At 40.2% G+C, this 22,838-nt stretch overlaps 1 protein-coding gene across 13 annotated transcripts in view; it reads right to left on the bottom strand.

Moving 5' to 3' along the window:
- Positions 1 to 22,838, bottom strand: part of MAGI1 (membrane associated guanylate kinase, WW and PDZ domain containing 1) — a 635,987-nt gene that overhangs the window by 59,640 nt on the left and 553,509 nt on the right. For all 13 annotated transcript variants that reach the window (XM_070455725.1, XM_070455726.1, XM_070455727.1 and 10 more), the window contains 3 exons: positions 20,765 to 20,857; positions 14,905 to 15,087; positions 13,760 to 14,380 (listed from right to left, as the gene is read on the bottom strand). In XM_070455725.1, coding sequence (XP_070311826.1) covers positions 13,760 to 14,380; positions 14,905 to 15,087; positions 20,765 to 20,857 — 897 coding nt within the window. The remainder of the gene's footprint in view (positions 1 to 13,759; positions 14,381 to 14,904; positions 15,088 to 20,764; positions 20,858 to 22,838) is intronic.

Below are 22,838 nucleotides of genomic sequence, written 5' to 3'. Positions count from 1 at the left end.
ATGGAAAGGAATTTCCTCTATTATAGGATCTTAAAATTGATCCACGCTGCAGTTTCCTAGCTATCATGACTGCTACTCTAAGACACAGTGCAAAAGGATCTTTTGAATAACTCTGCCTCAAATGTTAAAATTACAAAAATAGGATATGAGAAGTTTTCATGGCAAAGGTAATATGCTAAATGGAATTTCTAGAAAAAGAACTGAGCATAAGGAAATGGAGAGGATATGATTAACCACGCTGTATTTTAGATGTTTACTTGCATGTCATTCATCTATAATGAGAGATTATCACAGTGCTGAAGGCCCATTGCATAAAGGAAAGGCTGAATAGCATTTGTTGCATGTGGTGAGAAACAAAAAACATCAATAACATTAGAAACACACACACACAAAACAGGAGTATAACATAAACCCAGGTACCAACTTGGCATTAAAAAAAGGCAGGTTCCACGCTGCCAGTGGAAACAACACTTCTAACGACCCAGTGCTATTTTCAAAGATGTTAAAATTCTACCAACAAGATTTCGGAACCAGAAAGGATTATGTTCATAAATGAAGGACATGACTAATCTTTGAGCAGGAATACAAACATGTGAGATACCAGGTAGGATACAAGTTGGGGAATGTTTTAAAATTTGCAGGTGCAATGCAAAGACCGACTCAACAAAAACTATAGCAGACATTTAACTCCAGATGGTGGTAAAGAATGTGTGATTTAATTTAAGGAAAATGAAGGAGGGTGGGAAAATATTACCCTGAGTAAACTCTCTGCCTCAACAACTGTTTTGAAAATGTTGAGAACTGCAAAATGCTTAGAGGGAAGGTTAGGAAGACACCTCTTCCAATAAAGAGAAGCTTAATGAAGTGAGGTCACAAAACTATTACCAAATAAGGGAGAACGGTAATTAAAAAAAACATAATAATGTTCCTCATATCAGATGCCTCTCACACCACAGCCCCCATCCTAAGGATGATGATGATCACTAATTAATTTTCATATAGAACCAAAGTAAAGGAAGAAAATAAACTTCAATGTCAAGAATAAAAAGTCTGAGAATGTCATCTTTCTTTTGTCACCAAAAAAAAAAAAAAAAAAAGTATAAATTAAATCCAAAAGAAAAGAAAAGCAGCCAGTTCCTGAAATTTTGAGATAAGGATGGTAGAAAGAAATTCCTAGGAAACAAGTCCTCCTCACAGTGACTGCACAATTGCTGTTTTGGGGTCTCAAAGTCCATTGTATATGAGCAAAGGGCAAGAAATGCACAGGAGTGTGTGAGGCCAGATGGCATATAAAAGGAAATGGCAGGCCGTGGCAAATTGGAATTGTTAGCACCAACCAAAGGCATGTAAATTTAAAAATACTTTTTAAAGAGACTACTAAAAAATACATGAGTGGGTTATGCCAAATACTACCCATGGACCACCCATTCACAACTCTCAATCCTTCAGGTACTTCAAAGTTCCAGTCTAGTAGTTCTCAGCAAATGGTAATTTTGTCCCATTCCCACCCAGGGGTCATTTGTCAATGTCTGAAGACATTCAGGGAGGGAATGTGGAAGCAGGTACAGTGCTGGGCAGAGACCAGGGAAGTTGTTCAACATCCAGCAATGCACGGGATGAACCCTTATAACAATTATCTGGCCCTAAGTGTGTGTGTGGGGGGTGGGGATTAGGAGACTGGAATTGACATATACACACTATGGTATACAAAACAGGTTAATAAAGACCTACTGTATACCACAGGGAACTTTACTCAACACTCTATAATTGTTTATATGGGAAAAGAATTTGAAAAAGAATAGACGCTTGTATAACCAAGTCACTTTGTTGTATACTTGAAAGTAACAACATTGTAAATCAACTAAACTCCAATAAAAATTAAAAAAAAAAAAATCTGACCCTAAATGTCAACAGTACTGAGGTTGAGACACTCCGTTGTGGCCTCAAGTCATTTAGAAGGTGCCATGGTCACCCCTTTCCTCCTTGACGCACCTCTTATCCAAATCTGCAGGCACAGATTCAGATTAGAGATTACTGCTGGTTGCATTCACAGATGAGTCTCGTCTCTGTATCTGGGTTGTGGGCACCTTGTTTCCCCTCCCCTTATCCTAGGGCTGGGCACATGGAATAAACGCAGACCTCGATTACACAATGGGTCAACTGGAAAAAGGCTCGTCACCAGTTTAGAACAAGGAAATAGAGAGGAAGAACAGCTATAGTATATAAGCTCAACTGGTTCTACCAACAGAAAACCTCAAATACACAGAAATTTCACTAGCTTAATTTTAGGAGAAAAGGGAGTCACCAAATATAGTTCTGCTTTCTGCAATTTACAAATACTGTTCCAAAAGCCAACCCCTCCTCTCTTACGCTGGGTCCTACTTCCTTCTCTTCTTAAGGCCCTCACTCCTACAATGACGCCCCTTTCTCCTCTGCATCTCCAGTTTCTCTGTCATCTGGGTTGTTTCTATAGACATACATGTTGCACTGTCTCCCATGTGAAAAACCAAAGCAAATTCTCTCAACCGCACAGCCCTCTCGACTTCTCTAGGCACTAGCTCTTTTCTCTGCTCCATTTCACAGGGAGAATTCTTGGACCACTTGATCAAATCCCCATCCCACTCCTGCCTTCTATGCCCCACTCCAGGCTGCTGCTTATAGACACATCATGAACTCTGCTCTCAGAGACGACCAATGCCACACGCAATGTTTCCACCCTCATATGCCTCCACTTCCTGATGTGGAAGGAATACACTTGAGATACTTTCTCCTCTAGGACTCATAACACCACATTTCCTGTTTGCACTGGGTGCCCCATGATAATCTCCATTACCAGTCCCTCTTCCTCAGCTTGATCCCTGCAAGATGATGTGCCCCAGGCCTCTGTCCTGGCTCTTTCTTTCCTTTCTACTCTCTCCTTAAGCAATTTCATTCATCCTCATGGCTATATATACTATCTACATGTGTGTTTGGCAAATGGTAGTGAACATAGTCGACAGTGAGAAATGCACTTGGTAACAGATTCACACACATATACATACATGTGTTCGTATGTGAGTGTATATGTGTATGCACACATATAAGTCAAAGTTTCATGAACATGTGCTTATCTTTACTGAGAAAGACATATTATTGTTTCTATTTTATTTCGCTTTTGAGAAAAACACTGGTCAAAGCCCAGTACAGTAGTTTCAGGGCCTACTAACGGGCCAGGGCTCGTGGTATGCAGCAAACTCACTAAGATAATGGCTCATAAATGTTTCTCTCTCCTGCCCTAACTTGCCAGTAATGAACTCCGGGCCCCAGACAACTGCCTGTGTTTCTGCTCCACTGGGATGTCAGATGGGCATTTCACAATTACCATGTCTGAGAAGGCACCCTTGATGCCCGAGTTCAAGGCCCATCCACTCCTACCTCATATTCACATCTCAACAAATGGTCCCTCTGTCTATCCACCTGCCCCAGCAAGAAACTTGGGGGGTCATTCCTGGCTCCTCTCCTTTCCTTTCCTTCCTCAGCAGGGCTCAGCAAACTGTAGCCCCAGGACCAAATAACGTTTTCTTGGAACATAACCCATCCATTCGTGTTCACGTCATCTGCTCCAAGGGCAGAGGAGAGCAGTGCTCACACACTATGTGGCCCACAAAGTGAGAATACAGACCACCTGGCCCTTCAGAGACAAGAGTTTGGCAACCCTTATCCTGATCAACCTTCCCAGTGCTGTCAACTCTCCTGAACACGCCTCAACACCACCCCCCACCCCCAACTTTCCTCTGTCTCCACAGCCATCACAAGAGTTTACACTGCAAATGCCCTTCTCCAACCACCACAGTGGCCCTACCGGGTCTCCCCTTCCACATCAGTTCCTCTAAAATACATTCTCCACAAATACGCCAGAGGGATTGTTTAACATGTTAATGAGACCTCATCCTCGCATTTCTTAAAACCAGCCATCACACAGAAAATAAAACCTGAATTCTAGACCCTGGTTGCTGGTCTCTGAAGCTCATCACCACTCCCCGTGCTCACCTTTCTTCAGCCACACTGCCCCCATTCTAGTTCCTTCTTGGGGCCTTGGCATTAACTGTCCCTTGTTCCTGGAATGCCGTTTCCTTCCTTGCGGTCACTCAGATCTTGTCACCTAATTGAAAGCAGCCGTCTCGGCCCTACTCCTCTGGCACCCCCACACCACTTCATCCAGTTTCTCACAGCACTTCTCTCTGGATGATATTTTCTTGCTCATCAGAATATTTCTGCCCTTTTCCTCCTTGCTCTAGAATAAAAGGGTCATGAAATATGGAGTAAACTTGCTTTGTTTGTGGATGATCTGTTTCATTCCCAGAGTCTAGACAATGCCTGGCCCACAAGGTTTAGGAATTTGTCCCCCCAAAAGGGAAAACAAAAGAACCTCTTTACATTTAAATGCAGCCCTGTAGGTAGGAGGAGTATTCTATAGCCCACAGACCAATGCAATAATTCTAACTTGAAATTCCTACACTCTTCCAGAAAGGGGAGACAATGTCACCACTCCTTAATGAAAATTATAAATCACGTACACATTTATAATAAATAATGCACAAAAGCAAATAACTTGGAACATTAAGTTTACATTTAATCACTAGGAAGTTATCAGGTAACACGCTGGATTTAGTAAGAGAACTTGACTTTCCCAAAATTACTAGAAAAACCAAGCATCACAGGTAAGCAGGGAGGTCAATTAGTTTGAGATACCAAAGCAGATAAACACACCAAGATGACTTCTACATCTTCCTTTTTTAAGTAGAGGTCTGACAAGCTGTAAATTGCTGATAGGTCATGCAGCAGATTATATACTATTTTATATTTAAGAATTTAAGGTGAATTTTTTTTGTGTTAAAGTTTCTTCCCTTTTGGGGGTAAAGATACTTTACAGAACATAATAATGTAAATTAAACTCCTCAACAGCAGTCCAGTATAACACATGAGATGCTTCCTGGCCAGGTTAAAAGTTGATGAGCTATTTCAGGACTGGAACACAGCAGATCGCCCAGGCACTAATATGTTTCAAGTGTTTCATGTTCTCTGAGTCTCAATTCCTTGTGACCCCCTAACATCCAGTTAACACATGTAGAGAGCTGAGAGCAGTACCTACACATGGAAAGAATTTAATAAATAGGACCTATTATTATTATTATCTGTATAAAAGAAGTGCATTAACCATGAAGTTGCCTTTAATTTCATATTTTTCTTCTTCAAAAGGCATTAAAAATAAGAGAAAGGGTAAAATGAAGGATATTCAACATAGCACTTTTGAGGGCAAAATAATCAAAATCTCTAGAGCAGCACTGTCCAACTGCATTTTCTACAAGGATGCAAAGATTCTAAAACTGCACTGTCCAATATGGTAGCCATTGGCCACATATGGCTCTTCAGTTCTTGAAATGTGGTCAGTCAGACTACACTTTACATTGTATTTAACTTTAATTAATTAAATAGCCACATGTGGATAGTGACAACTGCACTGGACCTGGAAAACAGGCTTAATTGGACCATGATTCACTGTCATGTAATGTATTTCCTTGTCATTTCTTTATTTACTTGAAGTAGAGTTGATTTACAATGTTGTGTTAGTTTTAGGTACAATAGCACAGTGATTCACTTATACACATACGTGCGCACGTGTTTGGGTGTGTGTATGATATATACATACACATATATACATATATATTGGCTTCCCAGGTAGTGCGGTGGTAAAGAATCCACCTGCCAAGGCAGGAGACTCAAGAGACATGGGTTCGATTCCTGGGTCGGGAAGATCCCCTAGGAAATGGCACCCTGCTTCAGTATTCCTGCCTGGAAAATCCCATGGACAGAGGAGCCTGGTAGGCTACAGTCCATGGGGTCACAAAAGACTCAGGCATGACTGACTAAGCGCACACACACATGTGTGTGTGTGTATATTATTTTTCAGACTCTCTTCTCTTATAGGTTATTATAAAATATTCCCTGTACTACACCATAGGTCCTTGTTGTTCATCTATTGTATACATAGCCGTGTGTATCTATTAATGTCAAACTCCTCATTTACCCCTTCCCCTTTGGGAACCAAAGTTTGTTTTCTACTGTCTGTGGGTCTATTTCCATCCTGTATGTAAGTTCATTTGTACCATGTTTCCCTTACCATTTAGAACAGCCCACGATAGAGGGATGGGTTTTGTAAGCCAAGAAGTCTGGGTTAGAAGTCAGGCGATGTCACCTTCATGCTGTGTGATTTCTGAGGTGGTCCATCTCCTGCTGCCCATCTTCCCAGCTCTAAGGATAAGCGCTCATCCCAGAAAGTTCTGTCCAAGACGATGAGCACTTGTGAAAACAAATGGCCTGGCATTAATTCTTATTTTTCTTTCAATATAGAGAATTTTCTGAAGTCCTACAATGTGCCAGGCACAACTTGAGGTGGTGAGGATCAAATCGTGATTGAGACCCAGTCTTTGCTCTCACGGAGGAAAGAGCAGAGCTTGATGGCGGTGGACACTGTTTGCTATGCAGCAGTCAGAGCAGGTTTTTCGGAGGAAAGGACTTTTGACCAGAGTCTGAAGGACAGGAGTGAGAGAGCTCTGTGGCTCTCTGCAAGAGGAAATATACAGACAGAAAAAAGAGCAGCTCTCGCCTGTGACACAGGACTTTGGAGTTTCCTCTGAATGATGGGACGTCATCCTGACACTAGCAGTGACTGGATCCAATTGACTTTAAATCACTCTAGCTGGAGAATGGACTAGAGGAAGCGTTGAGACCTGTTGCAAGGCCACAGCAAGGCCAGGTGCCACATGATGGATGGCAGAGGCCGGGGAAGACACGGGAGGATGACAGGACAGAGGAGGAGGAGGAGGGGATGGGTTGTGCTGATGTGAATACACAGGACTCTCCACCTCCATTAGGACATCAGTCAGCCAGCAACCTGAATTTTCCTTTCCGAGGCCCTGCAGCTTAACTGAAGAGATTCTGGCAGTCAAACCTTAAGTGGTGCAATTTGCAATTCATTCTCCAGTCCGTGACCAGAGGGCAAAGAGAACAGAGGCGCCAGATAACTCAGGTTTAACTCTGAGGCAGGGCACAGCTCACTGCGGTTCTAATTATGATGGTTCTACATCGTTTCAGACAGAGGAAAAACACACACAAAGAAGAGCTAATGCTAATCATGTGCTTGGATGATGAAATTAGATATTGCTTTCCCTATGTGGATCGATGACGATTTAATCAACTAAATATCATCATTAATTTGTATGAAAATTAAGTTGCATTAATTTGCCACGGACTTCAGACCTTATTCATTCCTTTCTGTATGGAAGCATTTAGTGTTTTTATTACAAAAGCTTTAAGCAAGCAAGAGTCTTAAACATACTTACCAACTAAACTAGAAATTTCCCTTTTGCTTTATACTAGGCAAATTTAACTGTGGAGTCTCAACACCTACAACAAAAGCAATTCCCTTTTTTCCCCTACCAATCACTGCCTTCATTTCCCACAGAGCCCTGTTCAGAATCACACTGCAAATGGATGGTTCCAATGTGGTCGCAACAATGGGATGCTAAGAGGTTTTATTTAAGTGTGTATATATCGCTTGTACCATGGTAACAATTCTGGTACATAGTATAACCAACAGTATTTTTAACACTATCATTACTATCACTACCACCAATTTTATATCTAATTTGTTGTCTTTTAACATCTCTCTTATGTTTCTGAAGTTATGAAGAGTGACTATGAAGTACATAATTAATTTTCTAATGTGACTTGCAGAGGAAGTTAAATTTATCCAGTTGGTATTTAACTGAGACCTTACCACATACCATATTCCCCAAGACGTCCAGAGATACAAAAGTACAAGTTGGATAGAGTCTTACCCTCCAGGAATCCTAGCATTTCATTACTTTACATTTAGATCCTAAAATTACTCAGTGTCCTGACAAGAGCACTCAGTAAACAAAGCATCACTTCTAACTCCATTTTGATCAGCTAAAACCACTCGGGGGATGAGCTCAAAAGAAGCATCTCTGAGACCAAGTCCTCCTTTCTATCCTCCTCTAAAGTAGAAAAATATTAACTTTGGGAGCTGCAATGGACCTTAGCGAAGATGGAGAAATCTGTAGCTTAGAAAGTAGACTTTAGAAGAAGAATATTACTTAGAAATGAAAACAACTGTTAAACTTTATACACTTATTTAACTCCCATATATATGTCACAGAATCAAAATGAGAAGGAATCAGGAGGGCAGAAGCCTAAAACTGACTCCAATTCTGACTTTATATCAGAATTGCTGGTAGAGCTTCTAAAAAAAAATACAGGTGCCTGCACATCGTGTACTCAGATTAAGATTCTGCAGATACAGGATAAAACTCTTTTTAAAAAGAGAAAAAATAAGCTACCACATTCAGTGGCTTCTGATACTAGATAAGATCAGTAACACACTACTCATCATGTGACTGCTTCTAGGTCAGGAACTGGCACAAGTAATACTTTTTTCAGACGACTTACCTAAAGTCACAAAGGGAATAAAGGCAGGAGTTGGAATTTAAACTTGCATCATCTGAATCTCGAATCTTTCTTTCCTCTACACATCAATGAACGTATTGTTGGCATAAAATTAGAGCGGTCATCCTAAAGATGATCTAATTCAAAGTATCCTTTTCTTTTTTTTAAAGATAAAGAAATGAGTCTCAGGGCAGGAGTTGTAACCCAATCAGAGTTATAGCGGAGTTACAGGCAGAGGTTGAACTAGAGGCAGACTCCTGGAACCCTCAGTTTAGCTTTCTCTTTTAAATATCACTTAAAACAAGATGATTAAAACACACTTATTCCTTGGCAGAGAAGCTGTAACAAACCTAGACAGTGCATGAAAAGTCAAAGATATCACTTTGTCAACAAAGGTCCATTATAGTCAAAGCTATGGTGTTCTCAGTAGTCATGGATAGATGTTGGACCATAAAGAAGGCTGAGCACCAAAGAACTGATGTTTTCGAACTGTGGTGCTAGAGAAGACTCCTGAGAGTCCCTTGGATTGCAAGGAGATCAAACCAGTCAATCTTAAAGGAAATTAACTCTGAATATTCTTAGGAAGCACTGATGCCAAAGCTGAAGCTCCAATACTTTGGCCACTTGATGCAAAGAGCTGACTTATTGAAAAGGCCCTGATGCTGGGAAAGACTGAGGCAGGAGGAGAAGAGGGTGACAGAGGGTGAGATGGTTGGATGGTATCACGAACTCAATGGCCAGGAGTTTGAGCAAACTCCAGCAGATAGTATAGGACAGAGAGGCCTGGCATGCTGCAGTCCATGGGGTTGCAAAGAGTCAGACATGACCTAGTGACCAAACAACAACAAAAACAAAATGATATGTACTTTTTTTTCCCCATTTGGCCATGCTGAATCTTAGTTGTGGTATGTGGGATCTAGTTCCCTGACCTGGAATGAACCCAGGCCTCTTCACTGGGAACTCAGAGTCTTAACCACTGGACCGCCAGGGAAGGCCTCAGGTTCAGCTTTTTTAATACACATCTTCTGTCCAGGTAAAAGACACATATTCCTCTTTCAAAAAATATTCCAAGTTGTCTTTTGAAACAAGAGTATTCTGACTCCACTCCCAATGGTGTCTTCAAAAGCATCGTACTTCCTACTAGGTATAAATTAGCCAAATACACAGGGGGCACAGGTAGTTATGCTACATATAGTATAATCCCTTTTTAAAAGTAAAAAACCTTCATGAAATAAATTCTTCATCTTTTGTCAATTAAAAAAATTATTCAAAACAATAGTAATAACCTTGTAGCATCATTTTCCAAACATGCAAAAAGACTCTAGACTCACACTGGTGTCAGGTGATGGGTCTTCTGAATGCAAATGCTCTGTGAAAAATTAAGAAAAATAGAAGGCATTCTCCTGACTGGACGGCAGAGGGAGAAAGAGGAATGGACTGGCCATGGGAAGATGGGAAGCCAGGCAAAGGAAGAAGGGGCTGCCTTTTATAGAACTTGACTGCTAGCCACAGACACGGACTTGTTTACAGAGAAGACACCTGTAAACAAATCAATAACGATCCCAATTGTCAAGGCTATGAATGGACATCCCCAGCAAGCCCAAGCCTGGCCCAAAAAACTGTCTCCAGAAATTTACAAGTAATATTTCAACCTTTGCTTATTTTCAGGTTGGCAGGAGGGAGATAGGAAAAAAAAAAAAACCAAAACGCACCTGATCTCAACCAGAACAAAAATAATAAATGAGTTTAGGAGACTAAGAGTGAAAACCAAAATGCAAATATAGCTAAGTTTTGCCCAAAGTAGAAAAGACTACTTCTTTAAAGCACAGAAAGTGACATGCTTGAGATATGAAGTCCTGAGAATCAAGAAAAGTGTGGACTTAATGAGTTTATCAATCTGCTTACCAGGAGTTAAGACAGAAATGAGAGAGAATCAGTGAAATGGCCATTTGCTTTCTCATTTAACCTAGCTGCTATCCTTATTGATCATCAAACCTTCTCATTTACATTCCCATCATACAAGAAGAATGATTAAAATGCCAGGCCTGATTCAAATAACTGATATATGGCAGAAACAAATATATTTATATGCTTTCTAGAAAGATTAATAGTAGCTGGTGCTGGCTTGCCAAGTGAAGATGTACAAACTTTCTATCTGATGCATAAATCAAACGCAAAGCATATAGCATATTTTAAAGACTGCTGATGTTACAGTGATTTTAAATTACTCAGGTTCTGGAATAAACTATGCAGATGTTGACTAATGTGGTAATGTATTCTGGAGCTTCTCTTATTAATTTAATGTTATAAAATGTAATAGCATTAACCAAAGAGGTCTGAGGAATTAAGAGAAAAAATAAACATATTTGAAATCAAGGGTATTTTATTTTTAACCCATACTTTATTGATGAATAGTCTGATCATTTCCATTGTATTTCACTGTGATTAAGATTCTTTAACATGCTTCCCTGTACACTCTTAAAAAAATTTTGTTTAATTTAATTTTATTATTGGAGTATAATTGCTTTACAATATTGTGTTAGTTTCTGCTGTGCAACAAAGTGAATCAGCTAGGGATATGTTTTTATAATGAGTTGTTTGCTAGCTTGGGCAGATTCATTACAAAATGGTTCCATTAACCACTGTGGTTTAGTAGATTACAATGATAACTTTGCTTCTTGTCCCTTTAAAATTAAATTGAATGGAAAAGAAAAACTGAACAAAATGACAAAAGAAATGGAAGGGCAAATAAATGAAGACGGAGAACAGTGTGATTTGTAATGTCAAATGAACAGTGGCTGAATCAGAGATGCCCTGATGTACCAAAAACTATTTACAAGTTTCCAACCTGCTGGCCACTAAAACCAGCAAATATGAAAAAATCAGCAGTGTTCAGAGTTAAGTAAAGCAGAATACTGGACTGGAAACCAAAGAATCTGGGTGAACTTCTCAATTCTGCTCTTGGTTGGTACCTGCCTACCTCTCAGGGGCATGGTAAACATGGCCTGAGAGGCGCGTGTAGGTTTGAAAAGCACTTTTTAAACTGCTCTCCTGCTTGTGAGTGCCAGGTACCACCATCCTCCACCCTCTCCCCGTCCTCATCCTTAACCTCAAGTCACTTCCTGTAACATCTTGGTCACTGTTTAAAACACATCTGTGAAGTCAAGTGATCTGGGTACAAGAAGACACTTCAAAATACTATTGGTAGAAATAATTATTTGAAAAAAATCTGTAAATGGCTTTTATACCTGTTTAAGAATGGTGAACTGAGCACTGTGATTCACACAGTCCTGAATTCTGGATTCCCTTCCAACAACCCCAATCATTTTGATCACAGAACACATCACTGTTGTGACATAGACAAGCTTTTCCATCTCAGTGAAATGGAGAGAAAGTAGAAGTCTGGTCCTGATCTTTTTTCAGAGGGTCAGAATACTCCGTGCATAAACACATCGTGTTGGCAAGAGTCAGGGGAACTACCAATCTCCTGCCCATTGTGGGAGGTAATCAATCAAGATTAGCCACAAACACTGACCCAGGAAATATTTCTCAGTGTGAGGTCCTGGAAGTTCTGGTGGGACAGGGGTGGAGGGATGGGGGTGCTGACAGGGGAAAAAGAAGAAAGCCAACTGTCTCAAGATTTATTTAGAATACCTCACTTCTCTGAGATTCCAAGTGTGGGTATGCTGAGATGTTTTTAATATGATTCATGAACTGTTGCTCCCACCAAGGGAAATAATAATCACATGTCCATTCATTCATTACCTGTTCATGCATGAACACCTAGCAGGAGTCAGATACTATGTTAAATGCCAGGGACACAGCTGTCAACATGCACACGTGGGCCCTGGCTTTAAGGATATTAAATTCTAATGAAAAAGGGAGAGCAACAAAGAAAAATAAGAAAACGTACAAAACAATGGCTTGCGATAATAATGACTGTGATAGAAGCTAACAAGAAATGGAGTGATGCAATAGGGATTACACAGGATTGCTGGGGGCTACTTTAGATAAATAATCAGAGAATCCCTCTCTCAGGAGGAGGCTTGAATGAGAATGAGCGAGCCAAGTGAAGAGTTGGGGAAAAGTTTTCCAAGCAATGGAAACAGAAAGTGCAAAGGCCCTCAGACAGAAGGGCTTAGAGAACTGAAGGCATCATAGAGAAGCCAGGTGGCCAAGCAAACTGAGGAAGGGAGAGGAGTGTGAGATGAGGCTGGAACAGTGGCCAAGAGCTACAAATCACACGCACGCTGTGCAGACCAGGTTCAGGAGACTTACAGGATAAAGGTTTTCAAGTCTTAATGGGTTTTAAAAGGCACAGTTTGATTTACATTGAAAGGAAATTGAAACAGAGCAGGATACTACGGTTCTTTCCCTCCAGATCTTCCGCCTGTCTTTTGTCCACAGAAGAACTTCAAAGATTAAGTTTAATCGGAGAAGTAAGAAAATGCAGGAGCGAATGAAGACAATCAAACAGAACCAGAAAGTATTAGTTTAGTCACTAAGCAAAGTTAGGGACCTTGAGGTTCTCCTCAATGGCTACAGATAGCAATTGGAGCCGTAGCCTTTGAGCTGTTCTACAGACACTGAAACCCCCATCAGGTGGAATAAGCTAACTACCGGATGATCAGAATGTAGCCATGACATAAGCTGCCACAATTCTGAGAAATGGCCTCCAAGAAACGGGAATACACTGACCCTGGAACTTAAAACTGACTTTGAAACAATCAAGATGACACTGATCAGACCACTGCATGACCAATTTTAAGACAACTGTGCTATTTCCACATGTAGCCTGTTCTCTCTGCGTATACACCTCCTCCTTCTGTCTATAAAAGTTCTCGCCCACTGAATGTCAGTGGGGGATGGGCGGGTGGGAATTGGCCTCTGGATATGAGTCTACCCTCCCTCAGGTTGCCCACCTCCAAAACAAAGCGAATTTTCCTTTCTACCAGCCTTGCATTTTTATTGGCTTTTGAGTCTCAAGCACCTGGATCCCACTCTCAGCAACAGTATTACCCTATGTGCATGCCCTTTGTATAAACACATAATGTATAAACATAACCTTTATTCTAAAGAGGCTAGCATTTGGAGAAATCAGAAGGCATTTTGACTGCATTTCCCAGTATTTAAATAAAAATGATCTTAGAGGACTAGATGTTTAGAAAGCCCTTAAGAGCCACCTGATAACCAGTATATATAACAATGGATGTAAGGTTTTAAAGAAATGAAACAAAATAAATCTACATACCTCCTCGTTGCACCAATAATGTGACCTCACTTCCCTTTGGACATTCGATGAGCATATCCACGACTTGGTTGTGAGTTAGGGCCTGCACATTCTTCTTATTAACTTCCACTATAAGATCCCCTTCTTTCAGGCCTCGGCACCTTGGACTGTCAACAATCTGTTTCACTCTTTGGCCGCCACCCCCAGGACTGTCCGCGATAGTAAAACCAAAACCCATTGGCCCTTTGACTATATGAACAGTTATGAGTTCTGGCTGAGTGGCTATGGAGGAAGCCAAAGAGACAGTGTCATTGGGGTAACCATGGGAACCATTTGAAGCCACATCCGCAGGGCTGCTTGGCCTGGCGTCCTTCATACTGCTGACTTTGCCTGTTTTACTACTGTGACTAGCTGGCGAGTCATAGGTCTCTTGACCATTCACAATAATTGGTTCTTTATCCAAAATGGCCACCGAAGTCACTAAACTTGTGTTGGGGTCATCTGGGTCAAAAGGCAATGGATAACCTCGGCAGAGTTCAAGGTCCACGCTGGCACCAATGGGAATGGACTGGAAGATTTTCACAACTTGTGCATGAGTGTGTCCCAAAACACAGGTGTCATTCACGCTCACAATCACATCTCCTGCAAAAGAGTTTGGGATTAAAAAAACTGCCCAGGAAAGTTCTATCAATTTTATACTATAAAATCCTACCAATAAGAAGTTGAGCTGAAATTGGATTAGGGGGTGATACTACAAGGCACAAAAAGCTTCTATTACTTTGTTTATGCTAATAAGGCATTCTTGTAACATTTACTGTCTTCCCTGCTAATGGGAATATAATGATCATTGAAAGAACATTTGAGCTTTTTTGTTCAAAAAAAAAAAGGAAAAAAACCACTGCAGAATACCAAGTTGAGAATTCATTCATTCAAATGGATCTGCTTTTTTAGTAAATTACTCCTTTACTATACTCGACAGCACCCTAACAGTTCCCCAAAAGGAAAAATGTTAAAGCAGCTTCAAAGCTCTTCATCTATACCAGGGGACACATTTACGTTGTACAGGAAGGTTGCTCATTCGCCAAGTTTTTAAAGGACAATGACAAGCTCAAGAAATCACGATGCCATCTGGTCCTGACCACACAGGACCAAGTTGTGTCTCATACCTGTTTCCATCTTGCCATCCAGGGCGGCAGGACCATCTAGGACCAAGCTCTTGATTTGCAGAAACTCGTCAGGTTCATCCCCTCCAACGACTGTGAAACCAAAGCCACGACTGCTTTTCCGCAGCTTCGTGTGAATGAATTTGCCTTTCAACTCTGAAGGGTTTCGTGTAAAAAAGGGTTTGCCTGCATCAAAACAAGATGTGTAAGGAGGGTCACCATGAGTGAAAAGATGAAGTAAATAAGAAATGATACAAGTTAGAGATATCTCTCCAAACTCCTGTGCTGGGGCATGGGCACAGAGGTTTTTCAAGAAAGTCCTTCTTGATTTCAGTTATAAGGGAATTCCTAGACCCTTTTGTGTAAGGAGGGGGCTAGGGTTCACTGTGTGCCAGCATGAAGATCAAAAGAAAATGTAACAGAAGGATGACTTTGGTGTCCACAGTCTGACACAGATCCTTGGTCTTGTTTCATGTAGTTTGACAGCAACTGAGTTGCTAGGAGGCCCTTCACAAAAAATGGAGTGGGACTTTGTTTTGTGTCTTTTGTTTTGTCACAGATTATATTTTCTACTATGGCTTCCAGTATGTTGTCTTGAGTTTGGCTCCCATTTGTAGAGTCAATTACACAGAAACTTTTCAAACAGAAAACTCATTCTGAAAATAAAAAGATGATACCAGGAGACATAGCATGGTCACCAAGAATAACTCATATAAACAAAAAATGGAGAATCATGGGACTTCTCTGTTTGTCCAGTGGTTAGGTCTTCCCTGTAGCTCAGTCGGTTAAGAGTCTGCCTGCAATGCAGGAGACCCGGGTTCAATCCCTGGGTCAGGAAGATCCCCTGGAGAAGGAAATGACAACCCACTTCAGTATTCCTGTCGTGGAGAATTCCATGGACAGAGGAGCTTGGTGGACTGTAGTCCATGGGGTCACAAAGAGTCAGAAACAACTGAGTAACTAATACACACTCTCTCTAAGACTTCACCTTCCAATGCAGGGGACATGGGTTCAATCTGCATGCCCGCTTGCCTGGGAAGATTGTACATGCCCCAGGACAACTAAGCCTGTGTATCACAACTACTGAGACCATGCAACACAATTACTGAAGCCTGAACAACCTAGAGCCCGCGCTCCAGAACAAGAGACACCACCACAGTAAGAAGCCCACAAATTGCAACTAGAGAGTAGGCCCCTGCTCAATGCAACTTGAGAAAGCCCGTGCGCATCCATGAAGACCCAGCAAAACCAAAAATAAATAAAATAAATAGAGCATCGCTATTTTAAAAATTAAAAGGAGTCACTACTTTGAATTGAATTCTAAATTCAACTGATTTTTCCTGTCCATTTGCATCATTTAACAATTTGTGAAATAGCCTAGGTATGTCCAAAATCAGTTGTCTCATTAAAAACAAATTAACAGATACACAGCTAAATAGCTTCCAAACATTTAGTGAATCCTCTTGATAACATTCACAAATAACATTTTGCACACAAATCCAATATTTTATTTTGAGTTTGGGCATTTCTCTGTAATTGAGAAGCTCAACTGAATTTCCCTGATTATCCCAAAGTAGTGAACATCATTCTAGGGTCAGACTCTTTCAACTCTCCTATCATACTTCCTATCTCCTGCCCTTGACACAGCTTCCCCATATGCCCTATTACTTTTCTACCAAAAATGCTATCCAAAAGAAAAAGGAGAAAAAAATTCCCCATGTCTCCATATACCCCTGCACTAGGAGGCAGGCACCCAGGAAGGAAAGTTATTTTTGGTTAGCTACATCTAAAAGGTCTTTTTAAAATGGTCTCTGGGCACACATACAATTTTTAATTGCACATTTCAAAAGTCTCTGGCTCTTAAGAAGGCTTTTTTAAATTGCCTGGAGTCACAGGTCTGCTCACTAACCTCCTCCCCGCTACTGCAGTCCCAAGGCTGGCTGGAAGCATGACAAACTATAGTCCTGTCCCCATGCCTAAAGAAAGGCAAGGGGATTCACCGTGTGAAGTCATCTGCCAAAGCACCAGGGAGGGGATGTCAAGCACAGCCAGGGCTTATCCTGAAAGAGTTGCCATGGCAATTACTAGATGGAAAATTGAGAACCATTCAGATAACCCCCAAATTTCCCTTTATGGGGTACGTGAATAGCAGCTATTCTTGAAGCAGAGGCTACTAAGGAAAGCTTTAAGGCAAACACATATTTCACTTAGGCAAAGACATCAATAACCATCAACTTTTCAGTGAGACACTCTCTGTCCCCTTATTAAATACTGCAATATCTGCTCCAGCATTCACAACCCCCCTTACATGCTTTATTTTTGATCTCAGCATTTATCACCATCCGACACAGGATACAGCTTACTCACTGATTGGGGGTTTTATCTCCCTCTCCCCATACCCCATTGTAGGAGAGGCACTGCACATGCTCACACATACAACACTAGAAAAAACTCCACAAGGATTTATGATTGCATGTCCAGAGTGTAAATAAAACATGGCCTGTTTCATTGTGTGTGCTCCAAAAATGTGTGCTGAATGAACGAATGAATAAGAGCACAAAGAAATGAAATTTAACGTGTCTCTGAGAAGGCTACAAGAGGTGGCTGGGTGTATTAAGTTTTTCACCCTGATTATAGCAAAGTTAGAAAATGTAAAAATGTGTCTGGCAGTTTATCTAAATGAATGTTTTAAAAAGCCATTAGCATATTTTGAGCTGAGAATGCTTTCAGCTTAAAAGAGACATGAAGAGGACTTTGAAATTACACAACTGACTTTCTGTTTCAACATTTAACTAGGGAGGGAAGATCAGAGGGTTCCACATTTATGCACATTTTATTACGTTTTATGTACAGGTAGGTCATCAGTTACTGTAGCTTTGGAGAAGAAGTGCTTTTCTATATACAAGCAGTGGAATGAGGAGCTCTCTGCTGCAGCCTTGTGGCACATGTAATTTTCTAAGACAGGCTAATTTGCTGACTAGTCACCAGTTGTAAGATCTGGTGATGTGGAAGGATCACCTGGGTAGCTTTTTAAAAATGTACTCATTTCTAGGGCCTGCCCTGGATTCACTGAATCTGGACCTTCTGGGTCTCGGCCCAAAAACATCTACTCATGAACAACCTGTAGCTGCTTGCTTCTCTGCCAAGTTGGCACTATTCTTGCAACTAGTGTTTAAATGCCATAGAACGGTGTTGCCCCAGAGTACTTCCTGTGACACAGGAAATGCTCGGTATCTGCACCATCCAATACAACAGCCGCTAGTCACAGGAGGCTCTCCTGAGCCCTTGAAACATGGCTAGTGGAAACAAGAAACTAACTTTTTTATTTTTTAAAATTGCAATTAACTTGAATTTAAAAGGTAACACGTACCCAGTAGCATCCAAACTGAATGGCATACATTAAGACGATGAGGTATCCCACAAAATAAAAAAAACACACAACAAAAGGGTTTAAGTCAGAAGTTAAACTGTTCCTAATGACCCCCAGGGTTCAAATCTGTGCTCTACTACTTCCTGGCTGTGTGTGAATGACTAAACCTCTCTCTGCCTGAGTGTCGGATGTATAAGTGGAGATAATGAGAGTGCCAACCTCACTATTTACATGATAGTTGTAAGAAGGAACGGTGACAGATAACATAGCTGAAGTGCTCAAGGAGATGCCTGACGCATAAAAAGAGCTCAATCAATGTAGGCTATTATTTTGTTGATGGTGGTGGTGAAATGGACAGGGTGAAGGAGTGACTGCAAAATCTCTGAGCATAAAGCTGGAAGCTGGAGAGATTTCCGAAGAGCAAATCTCTTTAAAGTTAACATTTTCTGAGTTGAAAAGGATACCCTCTTGATCAGAGGAAAGCTCAGTTGAGCAATGAACTCAGCTAAATTAATACCAAACAATCTAACCCTGTTAGCCACACAGCTTCTTCCTGAGAGTACTGTCAGGAACATAGACCAGGATACTTAACAGGCACACAGGGAACTCAGAGTTGTAACCTATGGTGATAAAGCCCAACTTAATGTTTCTCACAACTGTAGCTTGGAGTCAAAGAGTGTGGATTTAAACTGGCTTCTATGGTATTGGTTATACTTTGAAGATTATGATTATGCTTGAAAGACAAGAGTCAATACAGAGACTAGAAAGTTTCAAGAATGGACTATTTCCCACAGGGAGTTCAGTGAGCCTCTCCCAAACCCCAACCACTAGGGGACCCAAGAAGATTAAAAGGAGAAAAAAAAAAAAAGAAAGCGAAGAATCTGAAATAAAGTTCCTAATACAGATCAATACTGTCTGGACCCTTAACTCAGTTGGTGCACAAAGCACTTGACACTCAGAATCTGAAATTCTAAAGCTCTATAATTTATTTAATCTCTAAGACAAGCCTTTAAGGAAGCCAGGCTGTTTATCACGGATGTACATATGTTATTTCACACAATAATAAATTTAGCAGAGAGGATGAGATCTAGTTCAGGATATCCTAGAGTGGAAAAACAAAACAAAACACAATCTCATACCTCCATGGGATTTAAAGTCTGAAGTGGAAACTTGCCAGATAACTGAACTCCAATGAACACTAATTACCAACTGTTAAATTCTATAAATGAGAAGTTTGACATGGGAAGAGTGAATAGGACAGAATCCAGCAAAAACCTTAGATGAGCAAAAGTTGGCAAAGCAAAGAGTGAGAGGAAAAGGCAGCTGCAAACGGAGAAGAGCATATGCAAAGACCCTGATGTGGTGCACAGTTTCGATGATTCAAGGAATTAACAAGAGGTTCAAGCAACTAAAAAGTTAGTGTAGTTAACTTATCATGAGAGAAGGAAATAAAACAACATGAAGTTGAAGAAGGAATTTTATACTTTAAAAATACAGAGGAGCCCCCAATCCTGTTGATATTAATTTAAATATCATTATCTTCTATATTCTGTCTGTATTAAAAACATTATCACCATTAAATGGTATCAAACTATTTTATACAAGTTGATATTAATACCAATAGGGAAATAATTTTTCTTATGAAAATAAAAATGGAGGAATGAAAATTAGGGAAAAGGGGTATCTTACCTATCTTTTAATATCTAACACATTTATATCTTTAAAAATGTAGAGAGGAGAAAAGACAAATTTTACAGCTTTTTATTGGTTCTGTAACATACTCCCCAACATTATTAAATATGATGCTTATTCTACTTTTTTTTTTACTTTTTTATTTAAAAGAAAAAACCTAAAGAAAAAAAATCCCCAAATCTTTTTTATCCTTTAAAAGTAATGAGGCCTGAAAGTAGCAAGATTCTGAGTTTCCAATTTTCTGTAATGAATCTCAGTAGGGATGCATACTATTTGTGAATGTAAATAAGTGAGAACCAATGAAACATTGTAAAACATGCATGAATGCCCAAACTGCAACAGGAACAGAGGTTAGAGTGTATAACACAGTAATATCAAACCATTTTACAAGAAAACCTTAGTCAAAAGCAAATACACTGACCAGAATCTTGAAACATGTAGTGCTGAATTTTCAATGTATCTTATTTAACACAGTATTAAATGTGTGTGTTCTTTAAATTTAGGGTTCACAACTCAACATGATTTTGCACACCACCCCCCACTCCCAGCAGCATTTGGCAACATCTGGAGACAGTTTTGTTTGTCACACTGGGAGAGGGTTTCTCCTGGCACTGAGTGGGTAGAGGCTGGGGACACTGCTCATTCCCGGTACCACATATACAAGTCAGCCCCACAACAAAGAACTGTCTTGAAACAATCCTTTGGAAAAATCTAGGAATTCACAGATTTCATGTTTTAAAGTTTCTTTAAAAACATTAAACTTCTGAGCCAAACTAGGATGCAATTATAAAAACACTTTACCCTGAAGTGGAGCTTCTCTGGCTGGCTCCGGATTACTTGGGGGGTGGTTTGGAATAGCAGGAGGCACAAGCGATGAATGATCTTCTGTCCATTCTACAATAAAAACAAGAAACAGTTTACTGTTTTCCTTCCAATCACTGGTCACCTTACTTAGGATTAGCCACCTTCATTTTAAAACTATCCAAACCAATAAAACCAGAAGCAGAGAGCTTCACTTGAAAAGAAACTGGTATCTGATGCTATTCTATACAGGGCTTCCCAGGTGGCACTAGTGGTAAAGAACCCTCCTGCCAATGCAGGAGACATAAGAGCTGTGGGTTCGATCCCTGGATCAGGAAGATCCCCTAGAGGAGGGCACTGGCAACCTGTTCCTGTATTCCTGTGCGGAGAATCCCATGGACAGAGGAGCCTGGAAGGCTGCAGCCCATAGGGTTGCACAGAATAGGACACCACTTAGCACACCCACTCTATGTTAAGGTCCCTCCCTGGTTTGTGTGTTTATGTCTCTTTCTCCTAAGACCTCTGAGGCCAGAAAAAAAACCAATAAAAGAACAACCAATAAAATCTCCAGTTCTCTCTGGCTGCAGTGTTCAAAGTGAGATCAAGTAAAAAAGTATCAGAAAAGATACACAGTAAACTAAAGCAGGCCCAATAAGGCAGAAACTTCTCTAATTCATCTGAGACTTGGCTGGGCTGCTGAAGTCTGCTTGGCTGAGGCAGTAAAGGTAGGTTTCAGGAGTTTGGTAAGGTGCTGGCCCCTATCATCTCTCAAACCCGAAGGGGACCCATTACTAAAATCCCTGAGTCCTAACTAGTCTAAGTGAACTAAGTGTAGTCTTGTTCACTTTAAAGACCAAGAAATAACTCACTGAGAATGAATCTTAAGATTTATCCCCAGTTCACCTTTCCAGCTAAGCTAACACAGTCAATTGTGTATATAAAGTCAATTTTACACTCATTTTTCAATTGTACATTCTCATTCCCCAAATTCATGAAAATATTTTAAAAAATTTTTAAATAGAAAAGAGATTAAGGTAGAAAGGAGAACTTTTCAATAGCTGAGTGTGCGCACGCACGCACACACACAGATACATACAAACACACTCTCTAAAATACAGTCTATGGCTTACAGGCCAAACTGGCCCCCGTGCCTATTTTTATAAAGCTTGTAAGAATGTTTTCACACATTTTTAAATGATTAAGAAGAATATTTTGTTGACATATAAACTACATGACACTCAAATTTCAGTGTTCAGTGTTTCAGCCACATACATTTGTTTACAGTCTATAACATATTTCATACCATAAGGGCAGAGATAATAGACGCCGTATGAATAACAAAGCCTAAAGTGTTTATTATCTGATCACTTACAAAAAACGTTTGCCAGCTCCATGCTGTGGTCTATATTAATTCAGTTTAATATATAATAAGAGAAGTACTGAATTTTATATTCATATTTTACATTGAAGGAGCAGTAAACCTAATATTTTTAAAGACTGCAATGAAAAATGAAGAAAAATCTAAGCATCTGCTAATAAACAGAGGGCTAAATGAAGTAAAGAGATTCATAAAAGGAATATTATGCAGTCATTAAAAATCCCAAGGTAAATCTATATTAAGCAGCCTTGAAAATGTGCAAGAAATAACTGAGAAAAATAGGTCATAAAACTAATATGTATGTAAATACAGAATGTATTCATATACATAAATTATGACCTGGTGTTTGTTAAAATCTGCATATTTGTACATCCCCAGAAAATTTCTGCACATTGCTTATTGCTGAGAAGAGAATGGGAACCAGCAGGGGAGATGTAAATGTTCTCCACTTCTGAACTGTTCACGCTTTTGTGAAGAACATGAAGTAACTTTTAATTTTTTAAGAGCACTGAAAATTACCAGGTTTTTCTGATGCCTACATGCCTACAATTAAAAGTTAGTTCCATACCCTGCACATCTTCTTAAAGAACTAGCAGTGGTTTGGATTTATATATCACGTGCTGTGCAAAAGCTCCCGGAACAAGGGAATTCTGTCACCATCAGAAATGTTCTCCAATCTAACAACAGCCCCTTTCT

This window comes from Odocoileus virginianus, chromosome 26 (genome assembly GCF_023699985.2).
Source record: "Odocoileus virginianus isolate 20LAN1187 ecotype Illinois chromosome 26, Ovbor_1.2, whole genome shotgun sequence".
In the NCBI taxonomy this organism is placed as follows: domain Eukaryota; kingdom Metazoa; phylum Chordata; class Mammalia; order Artiodactyla; family Cervidae; genus Odocoileus; species Odocoileus virginianus.
Note: the sequence above shows the minus strand (reverse complement) of the source record. Positions and strands in the feature narration are given on the sequence as shown.